Source organism: Candoia aspera, chromosome 4 (assembly GCF_035149785.1).
Source record: "Candoia aspera isolate rCanAsp1 chromosome 4, rCanAsp1.hap2, whole genome shotgun sequence".
NCBI lineage: Eukaryota > Metazoa > Chordata > Lepidosauria > Squamata > Boidae > Candoia > Candoia aspera.
Genome location: NC_086156.1, coordinates 33531833 through 33547515, shown reverse-complemented (window position 1 = coordinate 33547515; position 15683 = coordinate 33531833). Strand labels below are relative to the sequence as shown.

Genomic DNA, 15683 nt, shown 5'->3' with positions numbered 1-15683 from the left:
GGCAAAACATGGTACATACCCATCCAAGTTAATGAAATAGTACAAGCCACACATAGTCCATTGGTGCAGTTTTATTGTCTTAATAAGTGAAGGAAGAACAAATGTTCAAAAGGCAAATGTAAATACTCTTACTTCAAACCTAAATAAAAAGCAGGTTTCTGAGTTCCAAACTGGTATTCAGAAGTTGCTCCTGATTCTGGTAGAGGCTTTTGTAACAAAAAAATTATGAATTGTAGCCACTGATAATCTCATTCATAATTTTATCTAATATTCTTTTAAAGCTTCCAAGTCAGAGGCCATCACTACATCACATGGGAATGAATTCCATAGTTTGGCAAAGTAATATATGAAGCTTTCTTTTCTGTTTCCTACTATTCAGCATTATTGCCAGGCTGCAGGTTATAGAATGATGACTGATGGAGAAAATTTGACCCTCAGGTAGAGTAGACATATATGGACATTGGAAATGAAAATATTTTCAGATTACCTACATCAATTTAAGTATTTCATTTATTCATTTATTTATCAAATTTCATCACCGCCCATCTCCCCAAAGAGACGGACTCTGGGCGGTTTACAATAAAGCAATTTATCCGTGTATCCTATCAGGGTTAAATTTGGATCTCCTTATATTTTCCTCACTTTCTTATTAATTATATCAATTTATACAATAGCAACTCTGGGCAGTGAACATAGGTTTAAAATCAACAAAGAACAGAAACAAAATTATAGATAGCAATAACTATCTATTTATCTATCTATCTATCATACTACATATGATACATGTATTAAAAACTTCATTATATATTGACAGTGACATTCCGAATAATTAAAACAAACTTTCCAAAACTTTACCCATAGTGACTTGCAGCACCATCCTATTTAATGCACTGGAGCTTGTTCCAGATAAATGGATATAACATTGCAGTATTGTTCCTTTTGACGTCAAAGATAATTAACAAATTCCTAAGTGGTTAGTCATACTTGTCTTAAAAACTATGTTCTGTTTGAGGAAACCATGCAACACCCACTTGCTGAGGAGGCTTGTTTGATCTTGCCTTGATTAGTCATACAGAGCTTAATGTCAATTACTACCATATGGGTGTGCATTTCCTGCCTTTTGCTTATGCTGTAGTTAAGTTGGTGCTATGCCACACTGCTGCTACTATTGCACAGAAGCAAGGCTGTTTTACATGTGTTGAGCCTTCTTTCCTGAATCATCTAGGGACTTTCATACTCTTTGCCTAACCTAGTTAGAAGACAGAGGAGAAAAGTCATCTTGTGGTGGCATCTTCATCTAGCAATGATTATCTTCTAACAAAATCAAAGCAAGAGGAGTGTTTGCTGCCTTTGGAGGAAAGAGAAATGGATATTCACACCTACTTGGTGCTGGTGGCAGCATTCAGTAAATGGAATGGAGAGGCATTTGGAAGATAATTAGCACATATACTTCCTAACTCATTAGTCATACTCTTTCTAAAAATTGTATTCCAAGTAAAGAAACCAAAGACCTGTCAGGAATGTAAGAAACTTGCCAAATACTGTTAAAAATGGATGAAAGCTATTATCCATAAAGTTGCATCTGAAGGGCCTTATTAGAAATCATTTCTGCTTGCATCTGTCACCTTTGTGTATTCTTGGAAACTCTCAATAACTCTCAAGTGCATGTGATGTTAAATGTGCAGTGTCAGATGTGTGTTTTCCATTACAACCAGATTTAGAAGACAATGTAGATAGAACCTCAAAAGAAGAAGAAGATGATGATGATTAAACTTTTCCTTCATCTGATCAGGAAAAAAATAACTTACCCCCTGGCTTCTAACTGCTAATACCAATTTTAAAAAAGGCTTCCATGGATACATGCAGTATCAAGTCGGAGAAATGTTAAGCCTTTCATCACCAGATACTGTGGTCCTGTACCAAATCATTATTTCCCAATAAGCTGACATTACAGTGTACCACAGATTTAATACCTTCTTCACTTAGGTTCTGAAGTAGCTCCCCATGACTGCAGGACATACTACTTGAAAATTTACCATCATGGAGACTCTACGTGTACGATGGTTTAGAGTACAAGTTAAGCCCAGAGTTAACCCCATCTTTGCTTTTTGAGCTTATGCTTTTCATCGTGCAAAAGATGCTATTCAGTCGCAATCGTACAGCTCCTATCATCTAAATATACCCTTTCTTCTGCGGGGGAAAAAAGGAAAAAATATTTGGCCTCAAATACCCTTAGAATTCCATTTTGTCTCTTTTTTATACCTGAGAGACAACTATTTGAGATTAGCTGAGACACCTTGATGGCCCAAATGTACTTTTTTCTCTCTCTCAAATGTTCCAGGCCATAGCACAAAATACAGATCTTAAAGACCGGTTATGCAGAATACATGCCGAATCTATGCTCCTTGATTCAGCTGCTAATGCAAAATCCAGCCCTGATTTTATAAAGGTGGGTATAGATTTCCTGTCCTTCTGCAAAGCTGCTTGTTGCATCTCTCCTCCATTCAGCTGGTCATTATCTTGTGCTAATGAATCTCATCGCATAGTATGACATTAATTGTGAATGCCACCCATACAATAACATCAGCTCTGAGCATGTCTTCATTGTTCTTTGATGACAACCTGCTTGCTTTTATTTCACTTCTGCTGTAATATCTTTTACAAAAGCTCTTTTGCCATTCTTTGTAGTGTTGCTGAACAGTTTGTACATTCTATTATTTACTTTTTTTATACAGCAGCTTTTGCACAGGAAGGAAAAAAACACCCTCAAATAATTGTCACAAGCTAATTCTGCTGCCTTTGTAAACAGTTATGAATGCAGAATCTTTCAACCCAGTCTGGAAAAAAAATAACACTGTAGAAAACCTATCAAGACAAGGGTCATAGTATGCCAGTCCACACGGGTTGTTGGAAGGGGATTTTTTGCGGGGGTGGGGGGTGGAATAAGATGTAAAAACAAATTTTAAGTTGAGCTACAAAATTTTCTTATCAATTACCTAGCTTCACTTTTCTTTATGAATATGTTTCTACCGTTAATAACAGAGATTACCTAGAAACAGGGTGAAAATTAATGCAGATACATTTAGTTATCATAATAGGTCAACAAAACCTACTTTAAGCAGGTGCCCTTCAAATACATTGGGACTATGATTCCCAGAATTCCAACCATACTAATGGGAAGTTTGGGAGGGCATCAGTTTAGGGAAGGCTTTGTAACAATGGCGCTTTCTAGATAAGAAATAATACAAAGAATATTATAATATCTGAGTTTATATGACCTTTTAAGCCAATACAAAAGGATTTTACCTATTTATGGCAAATAGATAATGCAGGTGGGTTCCAGTCATCTATGTTCAGAGTATGCTATGATTTGAACTGAATGATTGGAGAGGTCAGATGTTAATAGATCCTTGCTTATATTGCACATTTATGATATATTCTCAAGGGATTTGCCATTGTGTACATTGGAATTTCTCTTACCGTCTCATGATGGCTGTTGCTGTACCAGGGACAGAGGATGTTTACAGATTGGTGGCTTTTTAGTGCTATTCATTTATAGTTCTTCTGCTGTAAGCTAGATGTACACTTTGGTTTTCCACACTCTGATATTATAGTGTTTTATACCTGTGGACATTCCATTTTGTTTACACTAAAGGGCAGACATGCGCAAATCTGCTCTTCCCATAACATACCTTGGGGAATAAGCTGCATCCAAAATGATCTAGGGCTTCCCACAACACACCCCAATAAACCCAGCACTCTGTTTTCACCATCTAACTTAGAAGTGGGCAACTTTTTTGGCTTGCGGGCTATATTTCCTGTTTTTTTTAGGCCAAGGGAGCCATAGGAAACATGGTGGCCAGTTACGGTGTTAGAATGGGCAGGGAAGCAATTTCAGATCTTTGAGGGAATGCAGGTGCTTTTGAGCTTTAAAGAGATTTAAGGCACACATCTTCCCAAAATGGGAAACCTCTAATTTGATGGGGGGGCAGGGACTTAAAGGTATGTTTTGATGCCTTAAGTCTCTACAATATTTAAAACACTCTGGCTATGAAAATACAAATGTTCAGCCCCAACCACTACAGCAAGGGTATCATATTCTCAATAGGGTATCGAGGTTCTGCAGTCAGTAAACTGCAAGTTGCTCATCCCTGATCAAATTCAAAATGCCAGTCCCTGCTTTTGAATGGTGAGGCATACACAATACCTGCACAAATAGGATAGCTAGATATTCTTTCCATCAGAAAAGGAAATGCATCACTGAAAACAAGAACAAAGGGCACAGATTGGCATATGGTGACTTCTATATGCAAGTGCAAACTTCGAAATAATGATTATCCTTTTCAGTATATCAACATTCAGTATATCGAAATGATGTACTGGTGTTCAGTGTGCCTACCCACTCAGCTGGCTGGGTGCTATTTGTTGAGGGCAGTGTCAAGGTTCATGCTATTTCTTCTTCTGTATTTTTATTTACTCACACGATTTAATGTCATTATGCATAGCAGGTTGTGAAATGGGAGAGGACAGACATGACCTTTTTGAAAAGGGGTCTATCTTAGAACAGTCTCTGGCCATTTCATAGCCATACAGGCTAGTTATCTGCTGTTTCATTAAAAAACAGGGATCATTAGGTCTTACAAGTTTGTTTCTTTTAACATTCTCCTTTTCACTATATGCATCCTAAAAAGTTATCTAATTCCCCAATCCTCCCCGTCTGTCTGTCTGTCTACCTACCTACCGCCCTTGTAAGCCACCCCAGTCTACCAACTCCTCAAATCCATAATTTAGGATTAAAAATAGAGATAAAACTAAAACCATACAGTAGATTTTAATATAATCTTACTGATATCATCCCAGAATTTGGAGTTACAAATACAGAGACTAATAAGCAATGGAGAATGGAAAGGGTGAGTAAGTGGGTTAGTCAGATCTTCCAGTTGCTTGTGACTGCTGATTTGATCTCTCTTTTTTTCTGTCAGAGAAAAGGATGTGAGGCTTTAGAAATTGCATAATCCAAACTTTACACTTCCTGCTTTTTTAACATCTTTTCTGTTTCAGTGCTGCTTTGATCCATTTGGGTATAGTATTGATATTGAACTTGCTTACAGTGAGTCTAATAATCATAGTAACTGGAGTGGAAGTTTATAAAAATATATCACTTTGGCAAAGTGACAGAGTCAAGTCTCATAGAGAGAAGTGTTCCTAATGCATTTTACTTAAATCAAAAATTTTAATAATATCTTTTCTGCAGATAATGTGTACATTAATTAAATCTTGAATATTAAACAACTAAATTATCAGAAAAAAAGAGCATAGCTGTGTAGAGGAAGACACCTGTACATGCCTTAGAGTAAAAAAAAAAACATTGCAGTTAGTCCTATTGACAACCCACAGAGAGATTAAATTAGCTAATTATGTTTTGCTCTTTGATCAAAAAGTCAGCAAAATACATTTGCTCCAACAAATTTCTGAGGAATTGTCAACTGGAAAGATAAACTGTCTGCAAAATAAAGACCACAGGCATTTTCGTGACAAGAACAGGGGCCCACCTACAAATTTCCTTTATTCTCCTGTTTGCTGTTTCCTCAAATGTCAGCTGCTTTTGGAGTGAGGGCCAGGGGTCAGGAAAGCTGAGACTCACAAGCTTCATCCCTTGCTTTTGTGATCACCAGAAGCCTTCCAGATCATTCTCCAAAATTTGAAACGTATCAAATAAAAGCATCAAATAAGAGCAGCATTTTTCTGAAAAAGATGAATGAAAGGACATCAAATTAAAACAATTTGTCTTTATTAAAACACCAACAAAGTGAGGAGAATGGGCTGGCAATTTCACTCCTGGTCTTCCTGGTGTCATTCTTGTACTGCATTGAGGCCTCTGATTATCCAGAAAACCTAGAAATTAATAAAGATGTGGCTGTTGGACACAAAAATATTTGAACACCTTTCAACTGGGGTCACAATCCAATTGAAAAATCTCTTTAGGCCTTTCTGTGTCAATAACATGTCAGTTTCATTTTTATGGGAAACTCTTGTGATGAAAAAATATCAAGACAGGAAAAAGAAACAGATAACACCTAACATCTCTTTCTGAACCCAAGCTCTTCACCTGAACTTCAGCTGTTTCAATTATGCATAAATATACTGATGTCTCAAATACTCAGATGATCAATATTTCAACAATGGTATTGTGAGCTTCAGCAAAGGATCGTTACCTTGTCATGGTGCTGGAGCTTGAGCACCTCAATGATGCCATGAGCTAAACCATGAAGGGCCACCCAAGACGGGAAGGTCATGACAGAGAGGTCAGACTAAATGCGATCCCTGGGGAAGGTAATGGCAACCCACCCCAGTATTCTTGCCGTGAAAATTCAATGGATCAGTACAACCAGAGATATGTCGGTATACCATCGGAAGATGAGACCCCCAGGTCGGAAGATGGTCAAAATGCTACTGGAGAGGAACAGAGGATGAGTTCAACTAGCCCCAGACGTGATGACACAGCTAGCTCAAAGCCGAAAGGACGGCTAGCGGCCGACGGTGCTGGTGGTGAACGGCAAATCCAATGTTCTAAGGATCAACACACCATTGGAACCTGGAATGTAAGATCTATGAGCCAGGGCAAATTGGATGTGGTTATTGGTGAGATGTCAAGATTAAAGATAGACATGCTGGGCTTGAGGAATCCAAGGCTGGAGTTAAAATCACTGGAAGAAACATTTAACAATCTGAGATATGCAGATGATACCACTTTGATGGCTGAAAGCGAAGAGGAACTGAGAAGCCTTATGATGAAGGTGAAAGAAGAAAGTGCAAAAGCTGGCTTTGTAGCTAAACCTGAAAAAAACCAAGATTATGGCAACCAGCTTGATTGATAACTGGCAAATAGAGGGAGAAAATGTAGAAGCAGTGAAAGACTTTGTATTTCTAGGTGCGAAGATTACTGCAGATGCTGACTGCAGTCAGGAAATCAGAAGACACTTAGTCCTTGGGAGAAGAGCAATGACAAATCTCGATAAAATAGTTAAGAGGAGAGACATCACACTGACAACAAAGGTCCACATAGTTAAAGCAATGGTGTTCCCCGTAGTAACATATGGCTGCGAGAGCTGGACCATAAGGAAGGCTGAGCGAAGGAAGATCGATGCTTTTGAACTGTGGTGTTGGAGGAAAATTCTGAGAGTGCCTTGGACTGCAAGAAGATCAAACCAGTCCATCCTCCAGGAAATAAAGCCAGACTGCTCACTTGAGGGAATGATATTAAAGGCCAAACTGAAATACTTTGGCCACATAATGAGAAGACAGGACACCCTGGAGAAGATGCTGATGCTAGGGAGAGTGGAGAGCAAAAGGAAGAGGGGCCGACCAAGGGCAAGGTGGATGGATGATATTCTAGAGGTGAGGGACTCGTCCCTGGGGGAGCTGGGGGTGTTGACGACCGACAGGAAGCTCTGGCATGGGCTGGTCCATGAAGTCACGAAGAGTCGGAAGCGACTAAACGAATAAACAACAAAATTGTTGTGAGGCAATGCAAAGATTGAGATTTGAGGAGAGAAAATAATTGGTCATTATACTCAGCGTGTCTACTTAACCTTGTCCATTTCTGTTAGACTTTACTGCCCATGTCCCTTTATACATGTTAGCTTCTCACAGTGCACTGTACTTCACCCTGCTTTTGTTTTGTTGTTAATTTTGCTTAGTCAGGCTTTTTTGACTCTCCATCCAACCACAATTTTGCCACCTCTCTTCGTTGACCCTACCCATGCTTCAGCTGCTTACAGTGATGCTGATAGATCATCCATTCCCATTTTGAGATGGGTAGGTGCAAGGGAGATTGGTTGGGGCAATGGTAGGGGCAGCTAGTGGTAGTTCCTTTAAAAAGCTTAGTATAGTTTTTAAAAGCAAAACAAAACTCCCATCAACCTTTTCTGAATCAGGAAGAATGGAGAATCCGAGCTTTGCAGCTCTGCTCACTATGCATCATTACCCAGCTCACTGCAGCTTTTGCTCACCCAGTTTTGAGTACAGCCTCTGAGACTTTAATGTTTGCCCACCCTTGCATCATGGGTGGGCAAACTTGACATCATTCCTATGTCATACATAGGGATAAGCACCATTTTATTTCAGAAAATAGTATTTTATAAGGCGCTTCTGCAATTATGTACATGCCTAACTGGCTATGTCAGCCACATTGTGACCTTGTAGGACCTGTATTAATATCAGCAAGTTTGCTGCTGATAATCTGTAACTCTCTAGTATCATTTGGGGGGGAGGCGGTGGCTTAGCTACAGAGCCCTTGGCTTCCATCCTGATATCCAGCTTTAACTGCCACCAGGAGCTGAGATATTTAAGAAAGACGTTAGAAATATATTATTCTTATGGCTCCATGTTTTCCTTCCTGGAGTAATTTGAGTAAGCATCCCTTAAAAGCTTGATCAAGTCATGGGTTCTTTTTATATGTATGCTTAAAGAAGACACATTCTCTGCTACGGTGCCTGCCTTCTGGAACAGCATCCCCCAGATCTCCATATGATGTTCCAAAAGGTGTTGAAAACCTGACCTTGGGACAGAGGTGATCCCTTGTAAGACTTTATATGCTGCTTGATACGGCTTTTCTTGATGGATGGCATCTGCTTCTCTTTTTCATTGTTCTGACTTTTTACTATGTAAAGGGGCCCAGAGTCAGTCATACTCAGACAGACTTTTAAATCTATTGTAATAACAAATCAACCTGCTCAAGGCTGTTTTTTAAACTCTTTTTTTGCAGGAAATTTCTGAAAATCAAAACAGGGGTCTTGTTCACCAGCTATCCAATGAAAGCAGACTATCAATAACAGATTCACTCACCGAATTTTTTGATGCCCAGGAAGTCCTGCTGTCTGCCAGTTCTTCAGAAAACGAGGTCTGGAAAGTAGTTCAGAAGCACTGGATTTGTTTCAAAACCATCTGACCTTTATTATCTTTGTAGTCCCAGTGCTACAAGTGACAAGTTACGCACCATTTCAGCATACAAAACTTATTTGCTGGCACTTTTTAAAGTATTTTTTTAGAGAATAGGGGACTGGAAGAATGAATACAGGAGGTACTGCTTAGGTGAAGATATTACTATGGTTTCCTCATAAAGAATAGGGATGCGGTGGCGCTGCGGGTTAAACCGCTGAGCTGCTGAGCTTGCCGATCGGAAGGTCGGCGGTTCGAATCCACATGATGGGGTGAGCTCCTGTTGCTAGTCCCAGCTCCTGCCAACCTAGCAGTTCGAAAACATACCAGTGTGAGTAGATTAATAGGTACCGCTTCGGCGGGCAGGTAATGGCGTTCTGTGACTGTCATGCTGGCCACATGACCACGGAAGTGTCTACGGACAAACGCCAGCTCTTTGGCTTTGAAACGGAGATGAGCACCGCCCCCTAGAGTCGGACACGACTGGACTTAATGTCAAGGGAAACCTTTACCTTTACCTATCTCATAAAGAAACACTTAACCATCCCAGCTTTGAATATTATTTCCATTTTGGAAACTGGCAATGTAACAAGATTTTCTATAATATGGAAATTATATTTAAGTTTACTTTGGTCTTGTCCATTCCACCAGCTAACATTTGCTACAGGGGCATTTTATTGTTGCAATATCCATTTCAAACTTGATGGTCTATTTTTATTTCTGTTTCCTTTTCACAAATGTTGCAGTATGTGAAAAGGCAATTTTTCCCTTTCATAATCTGTGAAAACATGTTTCCTTCCTCCTCAGGTGTCTGATGATGATTCATATGCCAGTGATATAAGTGATAATGTTTCTGAAGACAACCTAAGTAATGACATAGAGAATGAAAGGCAAATGCTTGGTAAGAGTTTTTTTTAATTATTTTTTTTATATTGTCCTCTGAGAATGTTTTTTAAATTTTGAACTACTGGTAATTAGTAACCTAGGAATATCTGTGCAGATAAGTTCAGGCTTCCATTTTAAACGATTGTTTTGCAGTTCTGAAACTCTGTGCAGTGATGTGAAAGAAACTACCTGTCCAAAGAAGGAATAACTCGGACTTTACTGTGCAGTCTTCCAATGTTCTCCTCTTCCCTTATATACCTTTCCCCTGCTTTGCAGCTTGTGTAACTTGTGACTAGGGAGAGAAAGTGTATGCAGGCTCACCAATTCTAGAAATTCCTAATGTATTGCAGTGTATACATACCAAATTGTGACAAAAGAGGAAGAATATGATTTTACTGAGCCTATTCCCTCAAATCATGGTCAACAGAAATTGCATAGGAAAGGACTGATCCTAAAGTTTATGTGCAGTAGCTCCCCACTTTTGCTATCTACAATCCAGGTTTCTTCCTTCCAGCAAATATCTCATTTTCTGTCTGCTGGAGGCACTATACTTTTTCATGAAGGAAATAGAACTAAGGGAATGCTCCCAAATTGTCAAAAAATGCAAGCCTTAAAATGAGCAAGCTTTACTTAGTACCTTTGGGAATCCTCATTCTGTAGGAATGGCAAGTGGTGATATTATGCTTTATTATTGATGAGCCCATACTTTGTGTTTCCGGTCCTGGAATCTGAAATCTAATTTAAAATTAAATGTATCAAGATATCTTACCAACAAATATAAAATGTAGATTTTAGCAAATGAATCATTTTTAAAGCATAACTGCTGGGATGGAGGTAAAGATTAACTTGGTTTTTTTTCATGCTTTTTTCTCTTGAAACTGACCACCACCATTGTCAATATGGAGGGGATAGAAAAAGTCCCATTTATGTAAATAAGGCCTTTAAAAAAAATCAGCTGTATGGAGAGAGGAAGGGGTATACATGAATGGGATGGCTGCATGTATAAATAGCTATGTGAGTGAGTAAGAGAATGCTATATGTATTAGATGTATAGTTTTGGTCTTGCTCATAAATTTCATGAACTCTTTGGAAAGTTACCCATAAGAGAATGAAGCTCACTGACTGAAAAAGGTCCTCAATCTCTGAATGAAGTAGTTGGTTTTGGAAGCCACGAAGCCCAGAGTTACTAAATTTTGGGTTGTCCTTGGTCAAATCACCATGTCTTAGCATAATATTCTTCTAAAGGCTACATGTAACTATATCTTCTGTTCTGAGAAGTTTGGAAGAAATTATAGAACGGATATAATAAGTAAAAAGAACAATAACCAAACAGAGTGAATTCTGAAAAATATTAAATCGCCAAACTTAAACCTGACATCTGTCTTCAAGATTGTGTCCCAGATGGTAATGTGGAATGCCATTCAAGGCGGAGGACACGTCTACCAGCTCCATGCCCCAATACGAGCAACATCAGCCTCTGGAACATTCTACGGAATAATATAGGAAAAGATCTCTCCAAGGTGTCCATGCCGGTTGGGCTGAATGAACCTCTGAATGCTTTGCAGAAGCTCTGTGAGGAACTGGAGTATAGTGAATTGTTGGATAAAGCAGCATGTACACCTAATCTCTTTGAAAGGATGGTAAGAAGAAATATAGTATACAGATAGTGAGAGAATTACTCCTTTTTACTTCTCATATATGTTCAGGTGATGGTTTGTTGATGCCTAATGAAGAAAAATGTATGTGGAAAAGCCCATAATGTGAAATTTCCATCTTATGAATCCAACTTTGTTTGTTTGTTTGTTTGTTGGCCATCCATCTTACACAACGTAACTCTGGGCAGCTCACAACAACATACAAAAATAATAATACATAGAAAAATAAAACCATTTGAAACAACCAAGGTGCCATAACATTCCTATCCCAAATATGCATGTACTGGGCTCAACTCCCATCCTGGCCCAATGCATGGGGGAAGACCCAGGTCTTAACAGCCTTCCTGAAAACCAGGAGGGTGGGGGGACAGCAATATACATATTTTTATTGAATTTTTAAATCAACTTTTTTTTCAAATCAACTTGATTCAACCTGACTATTAAAATAAAATTGACCTGTGTTTGAATTGCAAATTCAAACTGAAATGCAAATTTAAAACAGATCTTGGCTGACTTGTAATGTGCATATATGTCACTGACCTGTTAATCCTCTTTTCCCTTCCTCCTAACACTGAGGTAGCTGAACAGTAAAAAGGGGGACAGTATGGTAAAAATTATTTCATGAAAGCTGATTCATGCACAATCTACCTATAGGTTTTGCAGATTTGGCCACCAAAAAGTAGGGGTAACGATGTACTCATAAAGATTGCAACAATTACCCCTTGAGCTAGGAAAATAAGTCTCCCATCTGTCACTTTTCATAAATGCAAATGAAAGAGGGAAAATATGAAAGATAACTCCATTGCTCGAGAACACATTAGCTTCTAGGAGGTATGGACTTGGATGTCAGTGTGAGATCAGAGCCTCTAATTAAAAAATACCTAAACATAATAAAGAAATAATATCTGCACCCCTTTCCTTAATGACCAACTTAAATTTACTAATTCTGCTCTTAGGTTTATGTGGCTGCTTTTGCGGTCTCTGCCTATGCATCTAGCTACTACAGAGCTGGAAGCAAGCCATTCAATCCTGTGCTTGGAGAAACCTATGAATGTATTCATGAAGAAAAGGGTTTCCATTTTTTTTCTGAACAGGTAATACAGATTTATTATTGTATTTTTTGGAAAAATGTGCTAATTCTAATGATCTAGTTACATGCATTCTTGGACAAACTATACTGGACACCTTCTATCAACTTTATTTTTCCATTTCACTTCATGTTCCTACAACCTAAATTCAGACTTGCAAAGTTCGTAACACAGTGTAGTTACACAATAGGATAGGCAACATTTTGGTACTCAAGATCTTGCCAGAACATAGTATCTATTGGAGAGCCAATATTAGTTATGTAATAGTATTAGTAACTAATATTAGTAACAATATTAATTACATAAGGTTCTTGTAAAAAAAAAATGGAGCATAGGCATTTTTTGACCCAGTGGAGATTCTGTAGGGTAAACAGATTATCGTTATGGGTCAAGAGACTTATGAAGACAGCAAGGCAGAAAGAGAATTTTGAGGGAAGTTGTTGGAAGAACTGGGAAAAAAGGGCTGAGGAATCTTAAGAGAAGAGTAAATCCAGAATGGTAGAACAGCAGCAGCCTTTTATTATTAACTATTAATAACTATCATATTAATTATATATATTAATATTCTTCTTCCCCTATATTCTATTATTTAGAATAGCAGAATACTTTTCTTGTTAGGATCAGATACTTTTTGCTTCCTTTCCCCCTTCCATGTTATAGTTCTGATTTCTTATATTCTCCAGAGGTTTCTCATCTTTCCCCCTTTCAGGGCCAGAAGCAAAGGATGCTGTTTTGGGGCTTGCCCTTTTCTCCCTTCCCCATCTCAATTATAGCAAGAACAAAGGTTCCCCAGTTCCTATCTTCAGAGCTGTTAGTAGCACACGTTCTGCATATAGTTCTTACATTCATATACTTTGCCTAGTAAGAAATACTATTTCCATAGCCACTTGCCTATGTATTAAATTTTTCATATGGGATCTGCCCTCCAGGTGTCTCACCATGTAAGGTGATTCCAGCAGAGACTGGAGAGAGGCTCCTTTGTGCTGCTGAAACCACATAGAATTCTCTACCCAAGCAGGCTTGCCTTGTATCAGTATGATTGCCCTTTTTCATCTAGAAAGATTTTTTTAATTTCTCTAACTTTTTAACATGATGGGGTTGTGTTCTTTGCTGAGTAATTATTCTTTACTTACTTCTATACTTTTAGAAAATAAAGTCAATTGACATACATATATTGCAGCTTTATTTTAAAACTATTAACTGAAAAGTTTGAAGGCAGCCATTGAAAACATTGATGCAGTGTTCACACTAAACTACACTCAGTGGATCTTATTGCCAAGTCAGCCTTAGTTATTTTATGGTATTTTGTAGAATTGTGTAAAACATTTAATTTCAATCTGTTTGGAGAATGAAGTTTCACAACATTTGAAGTATGAAACTAACATTTTTCTGGAAGCAAGAGGCAGCATACCCCAGTTGTGAGGAAGGTGGGAAGGAAATATTTCAAAGAGATTCCACCTTAAATGGCTTGCTATAAGCCTGTCGAGGAGTGAACTTGTCTAGTGTTCAGTATTTCATTTTTACTGAATAGCATTAAAGATGCCTTTCTGAAATCCATGTAGTTTTACTCCTTGAGTTTGTCAGCTATGTAGAGCTAGCATTTATTTTACTAGCTCCCCCTTGTGGGTAGCTTGTATTCAAAGAAAAATGAAGCCATTTGAAAAATTAATAAGAAATATGCGAATTGAAAGTAAATAAATTTAATTGTAACCTTCCCTTCCTTTCCTGTTAGGTCAGTCATCACCCAGCTATATCTGCATGTCATGCTGAATCTGATAACTTTGTATTTTGGCAAGGTAACTCTTTAATATATAATTTAATACCATCAATTGTTGGAATGCAAAATAAATCTAGAAATCAGAGGAGGGAGATGTTTGGGTGGCATTATACTGAAAGTCATTTGGCGAATAAGCCAACTTATTATTGAGAACTTTAGAATGCAGTATCTCCCTATAATTGTGGAACCTTGATGTGTCTGCCTTGGGATCAATGTGGTGGGGAAAATCTGTCCATGCACATATGAATGAGTTTTAATCCAAATGCTCCTTTGAAATACGGTGAATCATGACAACTGTAGAGGAAATTTTTTTTTCTGATTTTTGTATTAAAAAATTCTCCTTGGTGCTTGCAATGGGAGACCGTCTAGCAAGTTGCAAAATCTTCAGAAGCAGCATGGAAGCTTGTGAGAATGAAATTGGATGTCACATCTCATGCTCCACAAAGAGGAAATCCAAAGGGTCCCACTGAATTCAGCAGGATTAATTTGAAGTCAGCTTGGTTTAGGGAAGCAGCTTAAGTAAATATATTGCCAAAGTTGTCATTTCTATATATTTTTTAATCTTATTAATGGTATTACTTATTTTATTGATATTATGTTTGAACTGGATTTGTATTTTTGGTTTTAGTTGTACTGTAAAATGCCATGAGTCAGTTTAAAAGTGTATAGCTCCAAATGTAATAAATAAGTGTTATTGTCAACAGAATGAATTCCATCATGGTCCCATAATATTTATTCTGTTATATCTATGTTCAGCTCTGCTCTAAACTTTGAAGTTGGATGTTACATTATTATGGTTTAGTATGTTCAGCAGCACTGCTGTAAGCTTAAAAGTTGCATGTTACCTTATGATATCATTTATTTTGGTAGTTTAGGGCTTATAATATGACCAAAAAAAGCGTAACCATAGACAGAGCTCCAATGAATATTAAGGATGTGTTTAATTTTGTTGATGATTATTTTTGTTTAATTTCAGATATCAGATGGAAAAACAAATTCTGGGGAAAATCCATCGAAATAGTACCAATTGGTACAACACATGTAATTTTGCCAGGGTAAGTTCTCCAATAGCAAGCATGATAGTTGGACCAGGATTGGCTGGCAAGATCACATTTTGCAACTCAGTAGTTCTCAAGCCTCATTTCCAACAAATATCTCCAGATTTTGTTCACTTTCTTTGGCCTTGGAAAACACACGTTATGTGCACGGAACTGACTCTCATGTCGATAAAGTATCTGTTTGTTTGTTTTCTGCTCCTATTAATCAGCTTTGGAGACTGCACAGGTGGTTAATGTGAGCTGACTTTGTGACGCTTAAATACTACATTTATTTTTTTCC

General features: G+C 37.9%; 1 protein-coding gene across 3 annotated transcripts in view; it reads left to right on the top strand.

The window, feature by feature from the left end:
* The window catches only part of OSBPL3 (oxysterol binding protein like 3), a 107354-nt gene that overhangs the window by 80982 nt on the left and 10689 nt on the right, over positions 1-15683 (top strand). For 2 of the 3 annotated variants that reach the window (XM_063303763.1, XM_063303764.1), the window contains exons 12-18: positions 2342-2449; positions 8768-8902; positions 9748-9841; positions 11215-11465; positions 12437-12574; positions 14301-14364; positions 15322-15400. In XM_063303763.1, coding sequence (XP_063159833.1) covers positions 2342-2449; positions 8768-8902; positions 9748-9841; positions 11215-11465; positions 12437-12574; positions 14301-14364; positions 15322-15400 — 869 coding nt within the window. The remainder of the gene's footprint in view (positions 1-2341; positions 2450-8767; positions 8903-9747; positions 9842-11214; positions 11466-12436; positions 12575-14300; positions 14365-15321; positions 15401-15683) is intronic. The other variant, XM_063303765.1, reaches the window with a different exon arrangement.